The sequence below is a fragment of the Misgurnus anguillicaudatus genome, chromosome 16 (assembly GCF_027580225.2).
Source record: "Misgurnus anguillicaudatus chromosome 16, ASM2758022v2, whole genome shotgun sequence".
In the NCBI taxonomy this organism is placed as follows: Eukaryota; Metazoa; Chordata; class Actinopteri; order Cypriniformes; family Cobitidae; genus Misgurnus; species Misgurnus anguillicaudatus.
Genome location: NC_073352.2, coordinates 34,744,717 through 34,771,608, shown reverse-complemented (window position 1 = coordinate 34,771,608; position 26,892 = coordinate 34,744,717). Strand labels below are relative to the sequence as shown.

The 26,892-nt window shown below is 35.0% G+C and overlaps 4 protein-coding genes across 7 annotated transcripts in view; 1 reads left to right on the top strand and 3 right to left on the bottom strand.

Moving 5' to 3' along the window:
• Window positions 1–547: 547 nt before the first annotated feature.
• LOC129422644 (C-C chemokine receptor type 5-like) lies at window positions 548–2,944 on the bottom strand. 2 transcript variants are annotated; one of them, XM_073854548.1, is made up of 2 exons: window positions 2,839–2,944; window positions 548–2,210 (listed from the first exon to the last, which is right to left on the bottom strand). In XM_073854548.1, the coding sequence occupies exons 1-2, from the start codon at window positions 2,861–2,863 to the stop codon at window positions 1,222–1,224; spliced, it is 1,014 nt and encodes a 337-aa protein (XP_073710649.1). In that variant the 5' UTR covers window positions 2,864–2,944; the 3' UTR covers window positions 548–1,221. The 2 variants fall into 2 exon arrangements, with proteins under 2 accessions (XP_073710649.1, XP_055034665.2); XM_055178690.2 differs by having other exon boundaries at window positions 548–2,204; window positions 2,839–2,940.
• A 328-nt stretch (window positions 2,945–3,272) lies between these two features.
• LOC129422645 (C-C chemokine receptor type 2-like) lies at window positions 3,273–6,960 on the bottom strand. Its single transcript, XM_055178691.2, has 2 exons — window positions 5,106–6,960; window positions 3,273–4,237 (listed from the first exon to the last, which is right to left on the bottom strand). The coding sequence occupies exons 1-2, from the start codon at window positions 5,128–5,130 to the stop codon at window positions 3,288–3,290; spliced, it is 975 nt and encodes a 324-aa protein (XP_055034666.2). The 5' UTR covers window positions 5,131–6,960; the 3' UTR covers window positions 3,273–3,287.
• Window positions 6,961–9,555: 2,595 nt separating this feature from the next.
• Window positions 9,556–14,668, top strand: lrp2bp (LRP2 binding protein). Of its 3 annotated transcripts, none has more exons than XM_073854546.1 (8): window positions 9,561–9,806; window positions 10,606–10,712; window positions 10,869–10,982; window positions 11,568–11,710; window positions 11,799–11,904; window positions 12,261–12,484; window positions 14,273–14,438; window positions 14,514–14,668. In XM_073854546.1, the coding sequence occupies exons 1-8, from the start codon at window positions 9,680–9,682 to the stop codon at window positions 14,520–14,522; spliced, it is 996 nt and encodes a 331-aa protein (XP_073710647.1). In that variant the 5' UTR covers window positions 9,561–9,679; the 3' UTR covers window positions 14,523–14,668. The 3 variants fall into 3 exon arrangements, with proteins under 3 accessions (XP_073710648.1, XP_073710647.1, XP_073710646.1); XM_073854545.1 differs by having other exon boundaries at window positions 9,563–9,806; window positions 14,568–14,668; XM_073854547.1 differs by lacking the exon at window positions 14,514–14,668 and having other exon boundaries at window positions 9,556–9,806; window positions 11,799–11,917; window positions 14,273–14,432.
• A 762-nt stretch (window positions 14,669–15,430) lies between these two features.
• Window positions 15,431–26,892, bottom strand: part of snx25 (sorting nexin 25) — a 52,168-nt gene continuing 40,706 nt past the window's right edge. The window contains exons 12-19 of the mRNA XM_055178675.2: window positions 25,305–25,445; window positions 24,973–25,086; window positions 24,717–24,878; window positions 24,404–24,521; window positions 23,024–23,090; window positions 20,632–20,813; window positions 18,015–18,115; window positions 15,431–15,991 (exon numbers count right to left, since the gene is read on the bottom strand). Coding sequence (XP_055034650.2) covers window positions 15,926–15,991; window positions 18,015–18,115; window positions 20,632–20,813; window positions 23,024–23,090; window positions 24,404–24,521; window positions 24,717–24,878; window positions 24,973–25,086; window positions 25,305–25,445 — 951 coding nt within the window. The 3' untranslated portion in view covers window positions 15,431–15,925. The remainder of the gene's footprint in view (window positions 15,992–18,014; window positions 18,116–20,631; window positions 20,814–23,023; window positions 23,091–24,403; window positions 24,522–24,716; window positions 24,879–24,972; window positions 25,087–25,304; window positions 25,446–26,892) is intronic.

The window sequence follows — 26,892 nt, the reverse complement described above, 5'->3', positions numbered from 1 at the left end:
GATTATGAAACTGTATGCATATGCAAAATTAATGTTTATAATTTTATCAGTATTTGATTGATAACATGGTATAGGGTAATACATTTTTTTTTATCTTATTATTTTATTTTTATGTGGTTAAAATATGATGTTTAAAAAGGGTAGGCATTATAAGCAAGGGCTTCAGCCTACAACTGTTTCAGACTGAAGCATATATTTGGTTGCTTGTTAGCTCAACTGTGTTGACTGTGTTGACTGTCAGTCTGAAATAAATCATTCATTCATTCATTCATTCATTCATTCATTCATTCATTCATTCATTCATTCATTCATTCAAAAAAAAAAAACATATTTTGTCACTTGTTACATTAGGCCTTGTTGTTTTATATTTCAGCAATGCTACAATTACAACATAAAGTAGGCTATACAACTAAGCAGTGATGTGTCCTGTTTCTGTTTAAATTACATTTTTAAGTTAATTAAATTATATTACAATAATTACATATGACAAGATATTTATTATTCATACTTATATTTGTATTCATTTTGAAAAGCAGTAAAATGGTCCAGTAATTTTTTTTTCTTCAAATTTGTTCTCATTTTAAAATATCTGAATCAAGTATTGTGGTTGTTCTTCTTCTTTATTTATTCTTTAGGCCATTCCAGCATCTATGGCTATATTCATGGTGAGAACATCCATACACAAGTTAATACACACAAGTTTATCCATACACAAATTTAGGGAGGTGCAATTTTGGTATCTCTAATTTGCCTTACTTGCATGTTTTTGGCCTGTGGGAGGAAACTGGAGTACCCGGAGTAAATCCACGCTGACACAAGGAAAACAGGCAAACTCCACACAGAAAGGCCACGTAACCTGACCTATTGATGGTTCAACCTCTTTGCCCATCACGTCAGACATTAATCAAAACTACATTATTAACTCTTACAGTGCATCATTCGAGTGTGTCATCACTCTCTGCTTTGGCACACACTTTTGATATTAAAGATGTTTAACATGGAACCATCAAGGCAATAAGTTATCATATAACAATAAATGTTCTCCAATCATAATCTGAAGTCATGAAGATTCTGACAAAAAAAATGTAATACAGTTTTGCATAGAATTTGATCTTTTTTATTTAACAAATATCTGTTATAACAATTTATTTTTCTTCTTCATTCACTGCATGTCATATACAGAAAAGTATATCCTAATATCCTAAATAGGCATTAATACTGTTACAATCCAAGTGGTGGAACATCCGTAACCTCCTCTAAAGATGTTGCACTAAATCTGCAGAATCTTGCAGAAAACTCTTGAAATGTCTCAATTATTTTTTCCCTAAAGATCGGTTCAAAAAGTACATAGATGATAGGGTTGAGGCTACAGTGGCTGTAGGCAACAATCTCTACCCACTGCATGGCCAGGTTCAAACCATTAGACCATTCAAAGGTCTGCAGGTAACCATTAGTCTGCAAGATGATTAGAAACAATGTAATGTTGTATGGAGCCCAGAACAGAAAATGAACAACTACCACAGCCAGCATGGTTATAAGTCTCATGGATACTTGACTCTTCTTATCTTGATATTCTGACATCATTAATTTAAACAACTTGCAGTACAATTGTAAATAGCAGAAAACAATTATAATCAGAGGTATGATGAAGCTCAGTAAGTTCATATTTAAGAAAGTGAATGATCTCCAGGCTGGATTTGGAAAATCATGTACACACACTGTTCCACGGGTCTCTTTTATCTCACGGGTAAAAATCACATTAGGTAGAGATGCGAGCAGGCTGAGTATCCACACAAAACAGATTATTTTTGATTTGGATGTCGTAATGATACTGATGAAGGCCCAACAGACCATCGTGTAGCGATCCAATACAATAAGGACCATGGAGAAGACACTCTCGTAGAGACCCAGCATGTATAAAGCTGTCACAGTACGACACATGAAACCACCAAAGATCCATTCAGCCATAGCATCATAGGCCCAAAATGGCAGTGATATAAGAAACAGCAGGTCAGCTAAAGCGATGTTAAAAACGCAACTACACAACATTTCATGGAGAAACTTAAAGGTGAAACAGAGTAGCAGGATGTTTCCGATGATGCCAATGATAAAAACTATGCTGTACAGGGTGGCAACAAAAACTTGAAATGGCTGTACAGAGTTTTCTTCTGTATTGGTGTCATCACTGTCACTGTAGTCATATACTGAACCTTAAACAAAACAAAAAGATAAGTATTGATGAAGGAAGATGAATGGAATACATTTTGAAATTCTCATATTCTATGTAAGGACAGCATTTGTGTCTTACTATATATCTTTTTAAAAGCATCTCTTTTAGACCTATTAGATGTTTGATAAATAATTATGAAATGATATTCAATTTAATCACAAGGCAGAAACAAATAACAACTAACAAACGGGCAGTGGGTGAAGAATCAATGAATATCCAACAAACATGGGGGCGGAGCAACACAGGAACAAGAGGGAACAAAGCACTAAAACAGGGAAGACACCGACAGGACTCGTGACAATTATGAAATCTGTTGGTCACATCAGGCTTTTGGAGTTTGCTCTTTGAAAATCATCTGATAGTTTAAATATCTACAGTAGATGCAATTGCTTATTTTTCTTAAGAATTGCCAGGCGAAAACAAAACATAAAATCAGTAATAATGGACTACTATGCCACACAAGCTGCACGGAGACAAGATTGAAAACGACAGAAGAATTCCTTACATTCTATTTTTATAGTGTAAAACATTTGAACATTTTATTTCAATTACATGTATTACATATAATTTAACTACATTAAATCATAAATACTTTAGTTGTCACTTACTAGTGTAATTTAGGTCCTCTGTCATGTTTTTTAGATTTTACAGTCAAGTCTGTGAAATATGCGTTTTTGTCAAACCATTAAACAGAAGTATTTATTTCTCAGAAGCATATTCAATATCAAATGACAGGGCGGGGCCACAAGACATCTTTTTTGTTTTCATTTTTACTTCCTTATAACCACAACACTATAGAGAGGAGGGGGAATGAACGATGGGGACATTAGTACTATAAATGTCAGTGGTTTAAATTACTTGAGTAAATTTTCACCTTATGCTCTACAATATAAATGAGACATCTCAAAAATCTGAAGCCACTTTATATTTTTAAATTTGAGATGATATCAAGTAAACTTCAACTTATTTCAACACACAGTTAACGCCAACACTTGTGTCCAAAGTGACTTATTACAGTGCATCAATCTATACATTTCATCAGCATGTGTCCCTGGGATTAAACCCATGATTCCTCTAAGGCAGGTAAAGGGAATCTTGAGGTCAATGCTGAAGAATAACTAATCCCTCTAAATGTCCTAAATTTCTGTTCAAAAAGTATATAGATGATAGGTTTGAGGCAACACTGGATGTAGGCAACAATCTCAACCCACTGCATGGCCAGATTCATACCAGACCACTCAAATGTCTGCAGGTAACCATTGGTCTGTAAGATGATGATGAACAATGCAATGTTGTATGGAGCCCAGAGCAGAAAATGAACAACTACCACAGCCAGCATTGTATTTAATTTGGTTCTAAACCTGAAGGTCACTCGCTCTAATGACACGCAAAACCGTAAATAGCAGAACACAATTATAATCAGAGGTATGATAAAGCTCAGTAAGTTCATATTTAAGAAAGTAAATGATCTCCAGGCTGGATTTGGAAAATCATGTACACACACTGTTCGATGGGTCCCTTGTATGTCACGGGTAAAAATAACATTAGGTAGACATGCAAGCAAGCTGAATATCCACACAAAGCAGGACATTTTTAAAGTTATTGTATTTCCATAGAAAGGGAGGAAAAAGTGTAAGTATTCATTTACTATGATAAGGACCATGAAGAAGACACTGCCGTAGAGACCCAGCATGTATAGAGCTGTAACGGTACGACACATGAAACCACCAAAGATCCATTCAGCCATAGCATCATAGGCCCAAAATGGCAGTGATATAAGAAACAGCAGGTCAGCTAAAGCAATGTGAAAGATGCACTTTTCTGTCCTAAAGAATTTAAAAATCCGCCATCTGAAGTATTTGAACACGATCGACAGTACAAGGATGTTTCCAATGATGCCAATGATAAAAACTATGCTGTACAGGGTGGCAACAAAAACTTGAAATGGCTGTACAGAGTTTTCTTCTGTATTGGTGTCATCACTGTCACTGTAGTCATATACTGAACCTTAGACAAAACACAAAGATAAGTTATTAGAAAGATGTTTGTAATACATCCAATAATAAGATATTTATTGACGTCATAACTTTTGAAAAAGCTTATCAATACTCACAAGCCATAATTTGGTTCCAAACTAGTTAGCTCTGATTGACAACTTATTTTATTATTAATTTTTAATTATGACAAAATAACGCAAACAGTGTGTACTAGTCAAACTATATTTGGACGTCTCTAAGTTAGGTAACAGGGTTGCAAAATTGGGCTCGATCTGATTTTGCCAAGTGATGATAGTGAGAAATGTCCTCAGGGCAACATTTGTATAACTGTATAACCTAAACCTACCCCAAACCAAACCATAACTGAACCCTAAAATCAAAAGGAAATGGTAAGAAAAAAATGAAACAGCTTATCCTGTTTGTGAACTTAAACAAACTGTAAAATTATTTTTGAATTTTGGTTGTTGGAAATATTATCTCAGGGTAAACATAATGTTGTCCTGAGGACATCAACCACTTCAAAATCAGGAGAGCTTCAAAGGCAGAAACAAACCCCACAGAAAAAGAAAACAGCTTTTAAGCACATCTTTTTCTAAATTATTTAAATATTATCCTTATAAGTCCTATTTTATTGGAAACGGTCTAATGTTACCAATTCTTAACAACAAAGTAAAACAGACAACTAAAATGAAAGCAAAAGCTGAAGGAATCTTTACTTGAGTAATCATAGAATTATACTGCCGCATAATGGCATAGGCTACAGAGACTTAAGGCTGAAAATTTCAAGCAAAATTCTGCTTTTAAAATATATTAAATATGTAAATACTACTTGTTATTAAATGTAGGGGTCTATAATGAAACTATAATGGATCACTTACTAGTGTTGTTTGAGTTCTCAGTCATGTTTCTCACGCCCCATTCAGAGACAGCCAACGACAAGCGACACGAGCGAAAGTGACCGTTGGCGACCGTATGGGCGTGTCCAGCGACGCGAGAAAGTGAACTTTGGCTGTGTCCCAATTCAAAGGCTGCGACCTTCTAAGGACGTATTTTAAGACCGATTTCGTCACAGCAGCGCGACTTGGGGCTTTTTTTTTACCATTATGTCAGTAACAATTAACATTTGTATTATACATACAAATAGTATTATACAATAACATAGTATTATAAAGTAATAAGAACAAACATTCTTTTATGAGGGATTTACAGTTATAAAAAATAATAATGAAATACATAAACAAATAATAATAAAATAAATAAAGATTACTCAAGAAGGGGGTAGGAAAGTTCATCTAAATATCATATCTCAAATTACAGGTGAATTCAAAACCTTATTTAAAATCTGGTATGATTTAACTGCTTTTTGGTTATTCTTTAATTTACAAAGAGATTCAGTTAAACCTTTTAATTCTGAGCAAAATGTAATAAAATTAGGTTTTGAGGCTGTAACTTTACACTTATGAATATGACCTTTTCCAAGCAAGCACAGGATATTAATAGTATTGTTTAAAGTAACAGAACCAGTATTACATGACAAAAACAGGACCAATTCTTCAGTGAAGTCAATAAGATTATTAAAGGATGTAAAAATCAATCTTGAAATTTCATTCCAAAATGGTGTTGTAAAGGGACATTTAACAAACAAATGAATCACATTTTCAGAACCACAAAAAGAGCACTCTGGATGAATATTCATAAATTTAGATAAAAATAACTTGCAGGGGTAAAAATTATGAAGGATTTTAAGGTGGATTTCTTTGACTTTATTTGGTATCACAAACTTATTATGAATAGACCATATGTTAGATAAAGATACAGAAGGATATAACCGTTTCCATGAAGACACAGCTTTAGGAGAAATACTACTTATAGAGAGTAATGTTCTTCTGATATGAATATTATTGCATTTTTTATCTAACAAGTCAATACCATCTATCATTATTCGAGGAATGTCTTCCCTTAAAGGAGAGTATTGTAAGGATGATCTGATAAGCTGTAGAAGTTTTGGGGAAATACCCTTAATTATTCTCAGAAAATCTATTTGAGTAATATTAATATTGTTTTCTTGACTAAATTTTTCATAACTAATTAGAGTCCCGTCAGTGTTTAAAAATTTTGAAATACATAATATATTCTTTTCTACACATTCTTTATTAAATACCGTCCTGTTTTTATATAGGATATATTGATTATTCCATACAATGCATTTGTGAGGTGAAAAATTGTGTTTAAAAGCCAGTTTCCAAGAATCCAGTGCTTGCTTGTGAAAATCTGATAAATGGATAGGTAACTTATTACATTTAAAATTACAACTTAGCAAAAGCTTTAAACCACCACATCGATTAAATAATAAATTTGGGATGAAAAACCAGGGAGCATTTCCTCCAAGCATACATTGTTTGACCCAGTTGATTTTAAACACCTGATTGAGAGTTGTGAAATCAATAGCATTAAAGCCTCCCTCAGCATGGTCTCTAATCATTGTTTTCCTTTTGATATACGCGACTTGGGGCTGGTAAGGACGTCCCAATTCAAAGGATGCTTATAGAATGAAGCCTCAAAATGCGTCCTCATTTCTCCGCGATGTTAAGGATAAGAACGAATGGATCCTTAACAACCGAGGATATCCCAAGATTCATTGCGGGCCTGCAACGGCGGCTGGATATTCTAAAATAAACAATTAAAACCTTCATTAAATAAAAGTGTGTATTTATCAAAAAAGTTTGTCACTGTTTTAGTATTATAAGTTATGTTTTTTGGTAATATTATTATTTTTATGATGCATATATTTCTAAGGTTGATTCATTTAATTGTTGAATAGTTTAATCTACATCAACGTGTCATATTTTCTAAACTAAATTAATATTTTTCTGATTTCATATTTATTTTAATAAGTCAGAAACGTTTCCGCTTTGTCCTGCTGACAGGCGCGTGCAGCAGGTGTGACGCCAATTATGGGTCGTCCGAAGCTTATGCTGCGTTCCAGGCAACCGGTAACCCGTAACTCACGAGTTCAAAACCACAGCCGTTTCTCAATATGTGTTCTTGTCTGTACTTGCGTTCTTGTGGACTTGTGAAACGTCATCAGTCGTGGGCCAAGTACTGTTCCAATTCAAAGGTCGCATCAAGCCCAAGTTCACATAAAATCCCCGGATGTGTTCTTGATCCGCCCATTTTATCGAGGATGCATCAGAGGAGACTTGTGTGGACTTATGACAGCGAAGTTTCCCAGAATGCATTTCGAGTTCTTCCGAGTCTGAACTTGCAAGTCCGAACTAGGAAGGACACAAGTCCGAACTTGGCGTACTTGGTATTGAGAAACGGCTCACGACTCACGACTCTGAACTGGGAGTACATCGATCTAGTACGAGTTCACGGGTGGGAAGTCACGGGTTTGACTGCCGTTCCAGTGCACTTTCACCGGTAGAAGGTTGTAAAAACATGAGTTACAGGTTGCCTGGAACACAGCGGCTGTTTCTCAATTCCAAGAACGCAAAGAACGGACTTGCGTCCTCGTGGAGATCGGTCTTGCCAGGCGACCTTGGAAGAATGAACTCGGAAGTTTTGCTGCAATGACTTCTGGGGCGTAAAGCGATTTCAGCAAGTCTGCACTCGATGCATCCTCGATATCAAGAACACATCCGGGTATTTTCATGCGTCCTCTGTCCTTGCGTTCTTGAGAATTGGAATGAACTTCGACCGTTAATGATGACGTAGAGCGAGGACACGAGGACGCAAGATCGCTGAAGAACGCATATTGAGAAACAGCCAGCATTAGACCGTCTCTCATTTCAGTTCTCTTCGCGAACTTCTGAGTCTGCCACCTTGAAAGACCAAGTGCTCGTCTTTAAGGTCCCATGCTTATAAGGTCGGAGCCCTTGAATTGGGACACAGCTTTAAACTTTAGTTTAACTTTATGCAAATGTCGAGCGACTTTCGGGAGAGACTACCAATGAGAACAAATCATTGGAGTTCACGTCATCCTTCTCTTGTCAGTTACTGGTGTGGATGGTACTCATTTGTTTATGAAGAGCAGAAACGCCTCATTGAAAGAGACAAGCGAACGAGGGGTTAAATGTTATAGGCTGTTTCTCAATTCCAAGAACGCAAAGAACGGACTTGCGTCCTCGTGGAGATCGGTCTTGCCAGGCGACCTTGGAAGAACGAACTCGGAAGTTTTGCCGCAATGACTTCTTGGGAGTAAAGCGATTTCAGCAAGTCTGCACTCGATGCATCCTCGATATCAAGAACACATCCGGGTATTTTCATGCGTCCTCTGTCCTTGCGTTCTTGAGAATTGGAATGAACTTCGACCGTTAATGATGACGTAGAGCGAGGACACGAGGACGGCAGGACGCAAGATCGCTGAAAAAAGCATATTGAGAAACATGTCGTTCAACCCGGAAACCGTAGCAAAACGTTGTGCACCCGTGTGAGATTGAACGTGTCCCTGATGTTTCATTTCTCATACAGTACCTCTGTATTACCCAAACTTATTACACGGCTCTCTGGAATGCTTGATTCTGATTGGTCAGTTGAGACATTTGCAGGTTCGTTCTTTTCAAATAATAACCGCTCCAAAATAATAACGCATAACTGGACTACTTGCACGAGTAATATCGCTCCGCGCCAATAAAGATCAATAAAGATTACTGTCTGTTTGGCGCCATCTTGTGACAAACACTCGACAATCACGACAAGACACAGACAGCTTACTGAGACTGAACTTGACAAAATAGAGCATGACAGCTACGAAGCCAGCCAACACACAAAAAAATACAGAATGGGCATTAAAACTTCTCAAAGACTGGCTAAAAGAGAAAAAATGGAGACAAGTATCAAGCAGAGGATCTTAATAAGGTATTACGATCATTTTATGCATCTGTGCAAAGTTTCGCGGAAGGATAAAAATGTTAATTTAAAACAAATATGCCAATAAAATGTTTCAAATTCATATTCATGTCCAGATTTTTTTCTTATGTGGCAAGTAGCCGTGTAATAAGCGGGATAATGTAGAGGCAGCCGGTAGTTATTGGGAAATAAGCCCCTTCAGTGTGATACAAGACCCTCCGCTTCGCGTCGGGTCCTGATCACACTGTCGGGGCTTATTTCCCAATAACTACCGGCTGCCTCTACATTATCCCTTACTTATATTATGTTGGGTAATAAACTATGTTTAATGTAGAATATAAAAGGTTATTATATAATAGTACTATGGACAGAACTAGCTTATGTCGTGTGTATAAAATAAGGATAAAGCGTTGTAAAACAAACAAACAAAGTGCGACGACATTGCGGTTGTCAAGGCAACGTTTGTTGTTATGACGTATTGTAATGACGCCCTGTTCACCTTGTGGCGACGTCAAATGCATTATATTAGCTACTGAATGAGCCACAAATGTAAGGACGAAGATTGAAACAGTATTTTAATAATATCTGATTAGTTGTAGAAATGCAGTTTGTGTTGCGTGCTACGGACTCAAAAGACGAATATGTGAAGAAATCAACAAACAGCTTGAAGACAATGACTGAGATTTATCAAGATATAAGCCAAGAGTTAAAGCTAAACGACAAATCAGGTGATAAAACTGTTAACATATTACAATAAATACATTTTTATACACATGTTTTCCCTGACCATGGATTAATAGCCTATTTTATAACTAAAACATTAATTTCATGTCTTATATGTTAATATATGTTATGTCACCTGATATTTTGTAAAAAAAAAAATAAGTTGAAAATTAATAAATAGTGTAACGTTAGACCCTAATAATGTTTATTAAACATGACATCAACTGTAACCATTTTATCTTATAATAAAAACATTAAATGTTTTAACAATTTTAAACTAATCTACAATAGTTTTTGTTGTTGAACAGTTGTTACTTTTACTCTATTAATGTTTAACAACTGCAAAATAAACCAGGTCAATTTTTTTACTAACGTTACATTACAGCAATAATCATTACAACATACTAAATAGAAATTTTTTTTAATAAATTATATACATAAGAATATGAATAATAAATGATAAGGAAATAAAGGTATGAGATTATCATACAAAATTCATAAATGAGGCCTTCCAAATCTATGCAAAACCTTTTAATATACTATTAAAAAATAAGTGTCTCTCTATCTGTTCCACAGAAATCACATTTGACATCAACAGTATCCTAAAACCTAAGAAAAAGTGTTTAACAGGGTACACCAAATGAAGTATTTTAAAATGTACCTCTCTCACCTTATCTTTTATACAATATTTTTTGGAAGCAACCATGCACATTTCCCCTCAATGCACTCAAATTTAGCATAGCAATCTACTTTAGAAGAACCACGTCAAATATTGAAACATGATTTAAGTGTTTTGTGCATCAGAGATCAGTGTTGAGATTCTGGAGAAGACTGTAGGACTGCTGAAAGAGAAAGCAGATGGAGGCGATTCAGAAGCTGCGTTTCTCTTGGGACAGTTGTATTTTGAAGAGGTAAACAATGTCCTAAAATCAGAGTACTTTATCAATACCACAGATTTAGACTGCTCAAGAATTTGCTTTCTATTGTAGATAACAGAAAAACAGAATTTACATAGTAGCTGCACTTCTGAGGAATATTATTTTTTTATGACTCTTGGTGTTTTGTAGGGCCGCTATGCAGAAGCTGAGATGATCTTTGATGGCATAAAAGATCAAGACCCCAGAGCTTTGTATCAGCTGGCTGTCATATATTATGATGGCCTTCATACCAAAGAAGACTTTGTGAGTAGCGTTGGTGACATCATAACATTATAATGAGACTGTGATGTCTTGGGCATGATTTACAGAAACTTGTAATTCAATGCAACATTTTAGAATGTAATTCTTTAATTAAATTCTCTAAGCTTTGTCAGTTTTCCACCCAGAATAAAATTACTTAAGATGATGTACTTATAGTGGCGGTTTCCCGGACAGGGATTAGACTAGTCCTAGACTAAGACATTTTTAAGAGCTGTCCAAACTAAAAACAAACTTGCACTGACATATCTTAAAATACATCAGTGCCCTTTGTTTTGCCTCAAAATGTACACAGGTAATGTTTTTAGTAAGGCATGTTTGTTAAAACTAGTTATATTTCCTAATTAAACTAAGGCCTAGTCCTGGATTTAGCTAATCCCTGTCCGGGAAACCACCCCATAATGTTTTAAATTCCAGCTTAGTGACCTTTTTTTTTACAAATAAACCATTTGTAGATTCCCCTGAGAATTGTAAACGCTGTGTTTCATCAAAGGTTGTCAAAAGTGACACATCACACCTTTACTGTAAATCACATTGTACATTTTGGCTATGTGACCAATCATTTGACAGGGCAGAGCAATTGAGTACATGAGAAGAGTTGCATTCTGGGATTCCTCTGATGTGGGCTCTATCAGATTCGCAGCGCTGTATAATTTGGGCAGGGCATATTTGGAAGGCTGTGGTGTTCAGGCATCTAGCATCGAAGCGGAGAGGTGAATTCATCCAGAAATACAATTCAACAATGAGATTCAGATATAAGAGCTGTGAGATCTCTCATGTATTGTACGTGTTGATTCACAGGTTTTGGCTCCTGGCAGCTGATGACGGGAACCCAAATGCCAATGTAAAAGCTCAGTCAGCATTAGGCATGTTTTACTGCAGACCTGAGACCCTCAACCTCAGAAAGGTTTCTGATATCAGTGAGACAATGAATATCAACAAGCTATACCTATTTATAAAATGTTTAAGAATCAAACGTATTTTTCCGTTTTACCTTGCTTTTATCAGGCAAGCATTTACTATTGCACTTCATATATCACTTCATAACCCTAACTTATGCACATAACCCGGACCACTTTTAGAAAGAAAAAAGCACTTACATTTCCATTAGAAAATTGTTGCTAATTTTTTAATGGCTTGCTCAATCTTTCTAATAGTTGTCCATACATTAGTCATTGTTTAATAGATTATGAGATCAGTGCCCAGAAAAAATGAAGATCTCTTGAGCATTACATTACACTAGAAATGTCTCTGTCTTGTCAGGCGTTCTTCTGGCACTCTCAGGCCTGTGGAAACGGCAGTCTGGAGTCCCAGGGCGCTCTGGGTGTGATGTATCTTTATGGATATGGAGTACAGAAGGATCCAGAAGCTGCTCTGTACTGTCTGAAGGAGGCTGCAGAGAGGGGGAACGTCTACGCACAGGGACACCTGACCGCCTGCTACTACCACCGAAAACTCTACTCAAGAGCGGCCAGTCTGGGGGAAAGGTACTGATGACATCTTCAGACACCCTACGAAAGCATATTTCTGATAAATAAACTAACATCATATTTTTAATAAAATGCATTCAATTACTTTCACTTTTCTTTTTTACTTACTGAGAACTTTAGGAAAGAAAAAAAGTGAAAATTGTTACTGGGTCAGTGACACAACATAAATATTTTTGTGTCTGAGGGTATTATGTACTATAAAAAATGATTTCATAAATTTATGGCATGTCACTTTTTTGTTTTAAACTAAACTATTTTGTTTAAATACATTTTCCATATTTTTTAATAATAAATGCAAATTTTTGTTTTGGTATCTCAAATTTGTTAAATGCAGGTGGGGTCTGTACAAATAAGCAGTTTTAGGCAACTGTTAAAAATGGTGTTTAAATTGTTAAAAATTGAAAATAAGATACTTTGGCATTATTTTTTGTCCAACAATTTTTAAGTTCTCAAATGTCGAGGTTATACAACCGCAATCATGGGCCTTTTATTAAGAAGTTAGCAAGTGTTAGCATGAAATATGATATCACATCATCTAGTGAACCCTTATGGCTGAAATAAAAGTTTGTATATTTCTCTCAAATACTAAAAAAATAGCTACTTTAATCTAATGTGTAGGCTGGTATACTTTTTGTGTCAAGTGGTACAACCAATGTAAAACTAGAAAACAGCTATTTTACCAAACAGTTTGTTTTTTGTAAAACATGGTTTAATTGTATTTAAAAATTATATTTATGAATTTGATATCACAGGCAAAAGCATATAACAAATACCCAACAAGATGACTGTTTAATGTAAATTCATTGCAGGTCAGGTGGTGCAACCAGAAAGTCAAAGGGTGCAACTGCACATGCCACTAAGAAACAATATGTTATGCTAAATCATTTTAATAATCTAATAATTTAGTTTATCATTTTAGTTTTAATTAAAGGTGACATAGAATGATTGAACGGAGTATTTATTCTTGTTCTGTGATGTGACATGTAGACAAAAAAATTTTTTTTTGGGTCTGTAATGCCTTAGAAGCTTCCTAAAAACCTCTCTCAGATAGCTCTATTAGGGTGGGGGATTTTAAACAAGTGGTTTTGCACCTATTTGGCTCCCCCTACTGGCTTAACTTGCAATCTCATTACTGATTGGCTGACTTTGCTGCCACTCAAAAAATGTAGCCAATTATTTTAAAGTGGATGGGCAGTTAGATGCCTGTGATGTCATAAGCATCAGTTTTTCAGATTGGGCTGTTTTCTGGCTGACATTTCTAAAAGAGGAATTTCTATGAGACTGAGATGTTTAGCATGTTTAGCACTTTTTGTATGTTTGTGAATGTGGGTAGACTACCATTATTCAACAAAGACAAGGTAAAAATGGTTTTTCATTCTCTGTCCCCTTTAATGCAAGTTTGTCTATAATATTATTTATTAAGTTATTGTTCGTTTATAGTTTTCAAATGTTAGTTTTATGGTAAAGTTGTTTTACACACTTTCAAACTACAGTATTTCCATGATTATAATTTTAAATGCCACTATCAAATAATCAGCACGACACAGGGCTTGCATTAAAACTTATCTGGCAAATAAACAATGATTGGTTGGTTGTACCACCTGACATTTTTTTGAATGAGGATATCAAAAATATTGTGGAGAAAAATCATTAAATTGTACTAAATGTTGTTCAATAAACAAAACTTTTTAAACACATTCTTCCAGATTCAAAATATGCATTACATCCATTTTTAAAACATTTAAAAAAAACTTTTTAAGAGCTTGTTTTGTCATTGACCTGCAGGGTGAGCAAATATGAGAACATCAGTGCCATAGCTCGACGCACAGATTGTCTGGAGGAATACATCCGTAAGGGAATCACCATCGGCACGTTCTACTTCGCACAGTGCCTTCAGCTGGGCAGAGGCGTCCAACAGCACAAAGATAAAGCACAGCGCTACTTTACACAGGTAATGACAATCATCATCAAAATATAACTCCAGTGATGCTGAAATGACACAACACATACTGACTTTCCTCACCAGGCAACGTGACTGCAGCATCCAACACCAGTTTCATAGGTCTGTCTCTTTCAACAGGCTGCAAAGATGGATCCGCAGATCTGCAAAAAGCTGCATATGGACGTTTTGTACGGCAGGATGTAAATCACAGCAGCAATTAAACAATTCCTAGGCCATGACATTTTTCATGTTCTTGTTTGTCATACAGATTGTGATTTTAAAAGAATGCATTTTCAAGTGTACATGAAAAAAATCTATCCGATTTATATTTGTAACACTTTACTGTTTTTATTAGTTAACATTAGTAAATACATTAGGTAACATGAACTAACAATAAACAATATAGTTTTTTAGCAGATATTAAACTTTTTTTAATGTTAGTTAATGTCAATACAATTGTTCATGTTAGCTCATTGTGCATTAACAAATATTAACAATTTAAAGATTAAGTATAAATGCTGAGATTAACATGAATTAACATGCCTTGACCCAATGATTGACATGGCAGGGGCGTGATAAACTCAAGAGTGGATTTTCAAATCAAAATCCATCACGCGGTATGTAAATGAAAACACAATCCCAAAGGTGTCCTACCTGTAAATGCAAAATGCATTTAGGGAAAATTACATTTAAATACGCATTTTGCTACAGTTTTTGCTTGATCATCTAATAATTTTAAGTAAAACATTTCAATTTATTTTTGCAACTTATAAGGCGTTAAAACCTGTATTTTAATTACATATTTAAAAAAAATTGAAAATGTAAATTAAATTATTCAATTTGAAGTTTCATTTTGCATCAAGCATTGCACAAATATGTATGGAAATGTAAAATTAAATACATAAATGCATTGCCATATTGCATATTACATTCTAAATATTGCTACCAATACGCTTTCATAGCTGTTGTTTAGCACAATAAAACACAAGAGACAATACAAATCTTCTTTTGTAATTTATTGCTTATAAATGCTCTAGTCTATTTTTGGTAAAAATAAAAATCTATAATAATATAATAATAATAATATCACAAACAAAACCTTCACAATAACTGTACATGACATATTGCACGATTAAAAGCCTTCATAGTGATCACAATTAGTATGTGGAAAGTTCACAGAGCTGTTTTTACAGATGTATGACACATACTCCACTGTTATTCACATTATAAAGCACACACTCCCATCAAAAAAAACAAAAAAAAATCAGAGATAGAAAAGCAGCCGATTGCAGGCGGCAGTGATGCGTCCTGATCCTCCAATCAGACGAGAGATTAACACATTATTTAAACAAAAACATATTCATGTCATTTATGAAGCTGTGATGCTTCTACGATCCAGCACTACAGTGTCAAGTGTTTCAGAAATAAAACAACACAAACATCCTTCAGTACATTAAAGAAAAAGTGGATGCAGAGGTGAAGTCATCACGTGATGTTCAGGCCTGCACAGCCTCGATACTCAGCTCAGGATAAAGTTCCTTTAGAAGCATTTCCAACAAGATCTGAATGACAAAGATCAGAAAGATGATGCTTAATCTACGTTTAATGCAACTATGAATTATTCATCTACCCATCAGCTCTGCTTTAAAATCCAATAAACCTTGCTGTCTTTCATTCAAGGCAACATCATCGAGGACATAATGCACTCCTTGTGTAAAATATAGGAACTGCAATTTATTCATACAGAGATTGATGTTAGCATGCTGTGAACCAAACAACCCATATTATTACACAATATTACATAAAATAGTCTACTTTAATCCGTCTGATCTATTTATATCATGGGTCTTCAACAGGGGGTCCGCGGTGGGGTCCTTCAAATATTATTTAAATGCAAAATAATATTTTTGGACAATTTAAAGTAGGCATCAAGCAAAAATTGATTAATATGCTATTAAAATTAAAAAGCATAATGTAACCATCATATAATGTATTCAGTTATATTAAAATGTAATGTAGTGTGCCAAAAATTATTATTTTAGTCTCTTTGTAATGTCACTTAATAACAAAGTAAGTATTTTAAATAATAATAAATACAGTCCTAAATTGATACATATACTGGGGGTCCCTGCTCCTCCCTATAGACCATTTCAAAAGATGTAAAAAAAACCTGGTCCAGAGGCACTTCCTGTTTTAGTTTTTTAACACTAGATAAACGTTGGGATAAAATACAACCAACAGAACATATAGAACTGAATAAAAAAGTTAAACAAACATCTTAAAGATCATGATATATGTGAAATAATAAAACTGAAACAGGAAGTGTTTCTGGACCAGTAGTGTTTACATCTTTTGAAATGGTCTATACAGTAAGGGGTCCCTATCCTGAAAAAGGTTAAAGACCTCTGGTTTATATAATGATTTATAAAATGATAATTTTTGGATCTTCAATTAAATATATAAATGTGTGATTTTTTTTACAACAAATGTTTTTAATGACCTCGTCACAGTGCATGCTGGGATTGTTTTCTCTGTGAATGATATGTTCAATGCTGCTTAAGAATTTGCCTGCATAAGAAGATGTATTTAGGGCAAACCTTCTTTGTTTTGGGATTGCACCTTAAGCAATAGTTCACTGACATAATTTAATTTTTTTAATTGCATGTCATGGCCTATCCCTTTAAAATGTTGTTTTGCACACTCAGCCCTTGCAACGGTTATTTAGATGAAAATGATAACACATCTCTCTCACACATCGGCTTGATCTAAAATATTAGCTTATGAGGATTTGTGTCAAAAGCTTTTATGTTCTTCATTACACCATAAGAGGGCACTACAGTATAATCTTTAAACAGAACCAAAACAGTTCATAAAACTAGATAAAAACAGGAGGTTTGAGGCAGTATTAGTGGATTATGTTATACAAACAACACATTTGAAAAGAATTCATATAATATACTTTAATAATAAGATCAACGATAAATATGCTTTAACATACAGCATAGCATTAATAAAATGTTTGCATGCTGCTTATGCATCTAATTTGTTGTGTAATTGTGAATGTAAATAGTTAATGCAAGACAATGGATAAAAATGATGAACATTGCATTAATAAACTGCTTAATAAGTCCTTTCAATAGAGAAGATCACTTTGATCTGGTGTAAAATTATGAAAAATCGTTTCATTCACATTCAGTGGAGTTCATGAGACGTTGACAGGTTGTGAATGCTGCGGTATCACTTTCAATTCAGACTGAGGTCTGTATCATGACTATTTTCCACATAAATCACCTGACAGAAAGAGAAAGTCTGAAAGCAGCAGGGTCCCAGAGAAAACCAACAACATTCATGTGCTTTTAGAGGTCATTCAAGTTCACCCAAAAGTGAAAATTTATTTGTGCTTCCTCATGACAATATTTTTTCTTTTTTACTATCTTGTAGCTCTATAATCGTCCAGTGTTCCCCAGAGTAATGTCAGGCAATTTTAAGGTTAAGGTAAGGATTAATAAGCGATGGTACAACTGTACCTTTCCATTGAAATAACAGCTGATCTTTATAAGAGGGACAGAGTTTGTAAAGACTCACATAGAGGAGATGTTTGTTGGCTCTGGCCTCCTGAAGTGCATTAAAGATCTTGATGATCCCATATCTTGCATTCTGTTGCCCCACAAGATTCTGAAGAGCATCTGTATGCCAACAGCAACATGACAGTTAAATATCATGAGATTATTCATTTCAATATAAATACACACATGAGTAATGCTGAAACAAGGACATTAAGTATTCATAAAATGTTGTGATTAAATGTTTTTTATGATCATAAAGAGTTAGATGTTTCACTTTCCATAATTCAAAGCTTTGGTGATTTTACAATTATACATTTGTATATACACCTCATACAAATGCACTTACAGTAAATGTAGAAATCAATTTAAAGTATGGTATGACTAGAGGTCGATCTTTAGTGGTGTTTACCGAAAACTAACTTGGTCCCTACTTGTTGATAACCGATTAATCGACCGATAGTTTTATAAAATGGATACTGGATAAAACCAAAAAAGACTCAAAGTGAAACAGTGCTACATGATATAAATGTATAAATAAAAATAAATTAATTATATTAATAAGTATTGAAGTAAATTTGTTTGAAATACTGGTAAAACTGAAATGACATAAATGTCTATTATATGTGTATAGTCTTGTACTTTACTTGCTTCTGTTTTAACATTTAATTATTATCTAATCAAAATAACAAAAGATGGATTGCATTGATGAAAAAAAGAACTGAAAACTGATTTTGATTTGTTGTTAATTTGATGTTAATGTCTCGTTATTAACTTAAAATATAAATAAATCATGGATTATCGGTGCCGATTAATCGGCAAAAGTGATAACTCGGTCCACCTCTAAGTATAACCACATTATGGATTACTGTTAGTGTTATTAACTCTTTCACCGCCATTGACGAGATATCTCGTCAATTAAGAGAAAACGCTTCCCCACCAATGACGAGATTTTCCGTCTTTCCGCAATACCAGGTGGCGCCCTTCCGCAACTTTTTAAAAAAATGCTGGCGGTGAAAGAGTTAAAAGTGCAATTTTATACCTCATGACCAAAACAACAAACATACACACATCTCTGTTATCATTCATCTATAAAATATTAAATTCCTCATATAAAAAGTGATAAACGTTTATTTGTGTATCAGACCATCACAAGCCAGGTTTTGTGCTGTGTTTCATACAGTAGCAGTTTGTTGTGTTGGGCTTTTGAGGGCCGTGAAGTGGAAAGGTTTTCTCCAACAAGTTGTGGGCTCAGACTATTGGTGTAATATCTCTCTGGATCTGCTCACTGAAGTGTGTGCGGGCGAGTTTCAAGTGTCTCACTCCAAATAAACAGCACAACATTATGAAAGGCGTAAACAGCTGTGTGTCTTATGCATCGTTAACATCACATCAGAATTGATTTGAATTGCATCCCAATTTAAAGCCTGCATCCTCCAAAAGCCAGTGATGTCACCGCAACATGACAAAAGCTGTCCTAATGCAAAAACTCCTTCAAATACCTACCTTGTTTCCCATGAAATTAAGGATCTATCTGATGGAGACAGCCTCGACTATCTTAAAATTCAATGCACGACTGTAATGGCTGGATATTTAAAATAAAATATTCATAACCTTTTTAAATAAAAGTATGTATTTTGCAGAAAAAATGTCCGTGTCACTGTATTACTATTATAAATTATGTATTTTATTAAAGGTGCCAAAGAATGCATTTATGTAGTATTTTAAATTCTTCTCTGAAATCTACACAGAAGGTTTGTGGCTTTATTAAGTGCAAAAAATGATCCAGAGTCAGTTTTACATGTCCATTTACAACCCTCAGATTTCCCTTTAGAATTAAATGATCTATTATTAACTTATTTGAAAGGGTCATGAATAATAATGTTGAGCTCTGCTCTGATTGGCTGTTTCTCCTTCTGTAGCTCTGTGTGTGTGTAAACAGATCTTATGTTTGAGTCTGTATCAGATTTTGAGGAATAATTAATTGTTTGGAGATTGTTAATGGACGTTTCTGAGTGGTAAGTTTGTGTTTTTTCAGTATGGACCTGCAAAACGTAACTGTAACGTCAATAGTAGAACTTCAGACAAAATGCTAGCATATAGCATTAACTAGCATATAGCGCTAACTCAGCATTCACAACTGTGTGTATGGCATTGTAACAACATTGTAATTAATTTAATGTGCAATTTAATGTTGGGGTGTACATCTGGATTGTAACGTCACAGTTGGTGTTATGTTGAGATTGGTCTGTTTTCCAGCGGTCTTTTGCATGCACGAGGTTTACATAAGGAGGAAACGATTTTGTTTGAGTCTCATTACCATGTACACAACTCTTATTATTTATTTATGCCTAAATAAATACAGTTTTACATTGTACAGCACCTTTAATATTACTGGTGCCAAACTGTCTATGTTGCGTATACTGTTGTTACTGTTGGGTATAATATAATCTACACAAATGTCGCGTAAATAAAACATAAATTCTTCTGGCTTAATTTTTATTTCGAGAAGTCAGAAACATCTCTGACAGGTGCCGTGGGTGATGCAACTACAGCTCCTCTTAATGTGTTGATGTACACATCAGAAGAAAAATGTCCCATAAACCCTGTGAAATACAAGTGTACTGTTGTTCTCTCACCTGGAATATTATCTAGAAGCTTCTGTTGTGCCCTCTCTTTAGTCTCTCTGCGTTCGCTCTCGGATCGGGTTTTGTTATGAGGTGCCAGTTTCCCGTCGGGCCAAAACGTGTCCCGGAATATATTAATGTAGTAAACCAACATCTGTTCGCTGAAAATCCAGTTTACTGTGTCTCTAATCTGCCTACAGAGAGATATTAAATAATGTAAAATATAAACAACATATTGAACGTTTTCCATACAATTAGAAATTCTTAGAGCACAAACACAACATGAAAGTTAATAACAAGCTTTTCCTTTTCATAAGACTGCAGATTTTGTGAAGCCCTCACGACTGACATTTAAAGAAGCTCATAGTCTGAAAAGTGTCTCTGGTGAGCAGAGATAACTCGACTGTTCTCAACTATGACCTCTAAAACAAAGACACAATGGTCGCATATTTCTATGTGTGCTTTCCATTGACAATGTGTGTATGTGTCCGCCCTTCATTCCAGACCTGTCACAATCTCACACTAATAAATGGGCCATTTCTCACATCAGTGACATCCGTCTGGACCTCTGATTCAAAGACACACTGAGTGTGTTTGTCAGTCTTATAGCACCTTTATAAATCTTCCCTTGACAATCTGACTGATAATAAACCATCAGTTTAAATTACAGCAGGTAAATGTATTAAAATCAAGACAGCTCTACTCTTAAAAACAGCATGATTTATATAGCAGAGTTTTGTGGGCTTTTAGTCCAGGTCTGTTAGCTTTATGATCATCTAGGTGCAAATTTAAGACTAGTCAAACTATTTAAAGACATTTAATGTAGTCTCCTGATTGCACACATAGGGTTATATGTGACCCTGAATCACAAAACGTCATAAGTCATACAATATATTTGTAGCAATTAGGTTTGCAAAAAGGCGGAAAGTTACCGATACATTTCTAGAAACTTTCAATGGGAACTTAATGTGGGGAATTTTGGAAATATGCTTAATTGGAAACTTAATGGGAAATTATGGAAATTTACAGGAATTATTTGGAAATTTAGGGAAATGTATTTAAATACAAACATAAATAAACATTTTGTTTGGTCATAAGCTGACATGCATGCAAGGTAATACATTTTTTTTTTATTGACATCTTGACTGTTTTAATTGCAAGTAGAACATTGAAGGGGCCATGGCATGAAAATCGGACTTTTCCATGTTTAAGTGCTATGATTGGGTCGCCATTGCTTCTATCAACCTAGAAAATGTTAAAAAGAACAACCCAGTAACTTAGTTATAGTAAACCATTTTCTGCAAACATGTGAAAAATTAGGTTGTTGAAATTTGTCTCTCCTTATGATGTCACAGGGAGCTCTTATTATAATAATACCACCCCTTAATCTGCATTATCCAACCACAGCACTGCCATTTAGTTCAGAGAGAAAGAGAGAGAGAAAATCATTCACAGCACAATTGAGTTTGAATTGCATCAAACCACCATCATTGTGATCAGTGTTTGCACTTTATTTGCTCATTTGCATTTTAAAGGATAAAACCAAAACGATAAAATTTTGCAAACACATACGAAGTGGAAATTTTAACATGCTATAATAAATTATCTATATGGTTTTTTGATCTAAAACTTCACCTATGTACTCTGGTGAAACCAAAGATTTATTTTACATCTTCAAAAATTATTGTGACATGTCCCCTTTAAATGATTATTTCATTGAGTAACACAAAAGCATAATAAACATTATTATAGTTATTATAATAGTGCTAGCTTACATTTAGATTTACGTAATTTACATAAATACATTTGTAGGGTAGAAATGAAACTGCATTAAATCTGCAAGATTTTTTAACTACATTTAAGTTCACTGTTATAAGCAACTCTGCAAATTCCCAGTTAATTCCCATGGAAAGTTTCCAGCCTTGAAAATTCCCAGAACTTTGCATCCATAACTGTCTTCCAAAAACTTTCCATTAAAATCGAAAACATGACTATAGACTGACATTTTTTCTGAAGTCTGCAATCAATCATCAGGGGGTTAGGAAAATATAAACAAATTGTTCAATATATTGGTAATAAATGCGTTCTCTGAAAAGTTTTATTTTAGTTTTTGACTGACAGCATCACATCCATAATGCTGGAATTGCTCAGATAAAAGTGATCTTTGATATCTTTGATACATCCTCCAATGTCTGTTTCAACAAGAAGTCCCTTATTAAATTTAACGGTTTATCATAGCAACCATTTTTATTTATTCATTGGCAAACACATGGTTATTTTGTAGTAACCTTTTTTTAGTTTGAACTTTTATTAAAACCAAAATGTTCTTAAGAGCTGCACCTTTAAATGAAATGATTAGTGTAATGAATATCCACAGTAGTTTCATTCATTGAGTAATGCTTACTTATTTATTGTCCTTCCAAACGTGACTTGAACTAGTGCAATGAGCGTCTTCCTCACCCATTTAAACACTAGAGAGAGAAAAAACAACATGAATGGATGAAACAATGCAATGTTTCTCTGTGTGCAGACTGGACTTAACAGATACTAGGGATGTCCCGATACCACTTTTTCATTTCCGAGCCGATACCTTCCCAATACTACTGTAATTAAATGTGTATAGTGCTTTCTGCTACATCTAGAATAATTTTAAATGTAAAAAGCAATCATTTAACATGATTTTCAAGTTAACATTAGTAATTATTAATCGTGGCGGTGTTTAGGAGAACATATAATAGGTACGTTTGATCGTTTAAGTATTCAAAATATATATATATATAGTCATAGTAAAAAAGCTTTAGTGTGCAGATGGTTATTTTGGGAATTATGCGCTTGACCGGACTTTTTATGCACATTCCGGGTGCGGAATTGATGCGCCAAAGTCATATACATGCTACGTTTATGGGCTTCCTGGGCGCAGAATTGATGCCCTTGAATCATCCTCTCATGAAAGTTCATAACTGTTAAAACAAAGAGATTAGATGCATTCTGTGCTCAGCACAAAGTGAATTGCATCCATCCAACGGCTTACTGAGACTTTATAAAATCAGATCTTTAAAATAGCCTACAGTTATCTTGTGTGTGCGTGTGTGAATGGCGCGTTTCCTCCGTCCGCTTCAACAGTGGATTAACTGAGTTTGCGAGTAAGTTACAGTGTTTCTGTGAACTTAAATATCTTTAAATGTGCGTTTGTTCCTTCACATGAAGCTATTCAGTGTATTAAAAGACTTTGAATATAGTGCCTAAAACATTTATGGTGATTTTATAATACGTTGTCCTTTTAATAGCTTGTCAGTAACAACCACGCTAAAGCACATATCGGAATTTGATCGGTCATGTTGACCGTCCTCGATCCGATGTCCAATCCAGACAAAAAGCCCGGATCGGCCCGATACCGATCCAGAATATCGGATCGGGACATCCCTAACAGATACACAGAGCAGATGTGATATAATATGCCGGTCAACCACAGTTATTCTTAAAATAGCAATTAAAGCACAAACTTGCTTTTTATGAGTTTGCACTAGAATGAAATTGAAAAAGTTGAAAACTGTTAAGAAGTCAAAGCAAATAAAGCAAGTGCACTTCAGTGTGTGATATTAGTCACGCTGTATCAAAGATGTGCTTCAGTTTTCACACCCACAGATTAAAACTTAAAAGTGTGAGTTAATGTTATCTTACTGTGTGATACCACAAGTTATGAGGTGCGAATAAGTGCAAGTTGGACACACATGACACAAACCACACACAAATACACAAACCACACAAAGTACACCGTACTCACTCCCCCTGAGCTCAAATATCTCTCCGATCAACATGAAACAGGGTTCAGCCAGAGCGTCCTTCTTTCCATCCGTCTCATCGCCGTAATCGGACAGATCGCTGTCATCGTCAGCTTCATCCTGACAGACACAAAATCATCTTCCTGAAATCTTCAATCTGATTGGCCGGGAGGCGCGTTTGAAGTGTCTGACTGAATTTTTATCTAATACTGAATTTTATTCATTCACAGTTTAATAGTCAAGTAATCACTCGCTCACAGAAATAAATTAGCAAACCAATCGATCAGATTCAGGAGTGTTTGTATGTGTGTGCACCTCTTGGTGTGAGAAGAAATCTCCTGGCAGTCTCTCCAGGAAGGATGCGAGAGAGAAAGAGGACTTCTTCTGGATGTCGATGACCTTCAGATATTCTGGAGATGGACTCAGAAAGGCATAAAGAGCTTCACTTTGACACATGCGCTCATCTGTCAGCACTTTCTACGGAGGAAACATACAAATAAACTAGAAACATCTATCATCTTTATTTTTATCCCATTATATCGCATGTGTGATCATTTCTGTAGGCACTCACCAGTAAAAATGTGTTGAGCTGAGTTTTTGATTTGTCTAGAAATTTTTGGTCGATGGATTTGAACGGCAGTTTGCTGAGCGAGGGAAGCTGCACTTTCTTAAGCAATGGAAAACACTGGAAAGAAGATTGAATAGGAAACATCAGTGTGTGGTTTTCCTGCTGTAATGCAGCATGCATGTCAAAACGAATCATGTACAGCGACATGAGTCACTGACGCCACAGGAACACAGCGACGGTCACGGCTCAGAGGGGCGTCACGCTTCACTGGTATTTTAACTGGCATGTGTGCATATGATAACACAAACATCAGCTAACACAAACATCAGCTGTACCTCCGTCAACTTCCGGTGTAGTGCATGAAACTCGCTGAGCTTCCTGACGACGCTCCAACAGTTGTTCTGGGAGTCGTCTCTTTCCGAAAGGCTCACGGATACGGAGTAAAATGCCATCTGCTCTCCGTTTTCCTCCGACGCCTGACACACACAAACACACACATGAAGACTTAATGTTTGATAAACAGATAAAGCAATAATAATGCAGATTAAAAAAATTCAGATTTAAAAAATTCTGAGAGAAGGCAAATAATCACTTATGAAAATAAACAGTTGTGTGTATTTTAAAGGGGACATAACATGCAAATTTTATTTTTTATGTTTAAGTGCTATAACTGGGTCCCCAGTGCTTCTACGCTGCAAAAAATGAACGTCTTACTTAGTAATTTTGTCTTGTTTCTGGTATAAATATCTGAAAATTTTTAAATTGAGATACATTTACTTGGTAAGCAAGTGGCTGAAGATTTTCAGTCTTGTTTATTGAAATAAACTACTTAAAACAAGTCAAAGTATCTGCCAGTGCAGTAAGAAAAATAAACTCAATTCCAGTTTTAACTTAATTCAGTAAACTTACTTTAAGTTGATTTTTCTTACTGCACTGGCAGATATTTTGACTTGTTTTAAGTAAAAATCTCTTGATTTTAAACATTTCAATAAACAAGACTTAATATCTTAAGACACTTGCTTACCAAGTACAGTGCCCTCCACAATTATTGGCACCCGTGTTTAATATGTGGTCGTGGACTTCTAAAAATTCTCCTTTTTATTTAAACAACATAGAACCCAAATGCAAAAAAAGACAAAAATCCAACCTTTGATTTAAGTACATTACTTTAGTGGTAAAGAATTTACACATTTAAAAAAACTTGAAATCATGTGTTCCACAATTATTGGCACCCCAATATTAATACTTTGTACAACCCCCTTTTGCCAACACGACAGCACTTATTCTCCTCCTATAACATTTCACAAGATTGGAGAACACAGAGAGAAGGATCTTTGACCATTCTTCTTTGCACAATCTTTCTAGATCATCCAGTGTCTCTTCTTTAGCTCGCCCCACAGGTTTTCAATTGGGTTGAGGTCTGGGGACTGAGATGGCCATGGGAGGACCTTGAGTTTGTGACTGCTGAACCATTTTTGTGTAGATTTTGCCACATATTTTACATCATTATCCTGCTGAAAGCCCCAATGACAAGCAAAAAAATCTGCCAATGGGGTAAGCAAAAAATCTTGAACATTTTTCTTAAACAATTCAAGAAAATTTCAAGAAAAATTTGCTTACCCTACTGGCAGATTTTTTTTGCTTGTTTTATGCACAAAATCACTTAAATTTGATATTTTTTTGTCTAAAAACTAGACTTATTTTCTTGGGTTGTTTTGCTCATCAAGAGCAATCTTAATTTAAGAATTTTTAGATATTTTTACTGAAAACAAGACAAAAATACTAAGTAAGAAAGTCATTTTTTGCGGTGTGTGAAAAAGATCAGATTTTGACTGTTTTGTGACGTAGGTAGCAAGGCCAATTACAATAATACCGCGCGTAAATTTACACTATACAAACACGGCACTGCCATTTGGTGCAAAG

Excerpts from the sequence above, each read along its gene's own strand:
- LOC129422644 (XM_073854548.1), bottom strand. The coding sequence starts at position 2,863 with ATGACAGAGGACCTAAATTACACTA. Across the intron at positions 2,211-2,838 it reads AGAGGACCTAAATTACACTA|GTTCAGTATATGACTACAGT; the intron begins GTAAGTGACAAC and ends GTTTTGTTTAAG.
- LOC129422645 (XM_055178691.2), bottom strand. The coding sequence starts at position 5,130 with ATGACTGAGAACTCAAACAACACTA. Across the intron at positions 4,238-5,105 it reads TGAGAACTCAAACAACACTA|GTTCAGTATATGACTACAGT; the intron begins GTAAGTGATCCA and ends GTTTTGTCTAAG.
- lrp2bp (XM_073854545.1), top strand. The coding sequence starts at position 9,680 with ATGCAGTTTGTGTTGCGTGCTACGGACTCAAAAGACGAATATGTGAAG. Across the intron at positions 10,713-10,868 it reads GACAGTTGTATTTTGAAGAG|GGCCGCTATGCAGAAGCTGA; the intron begins GTAAACAATGTC and ends GGTGTTTTGTAG. Across the intron at positions 11,711-11,798 it reads TCTAGCATCGAAGCGGAGAG|GTTTTGGCTCCTGGCAGCTG; the intron begins GTGAATTCATCC and ends GTTGATTCACAG.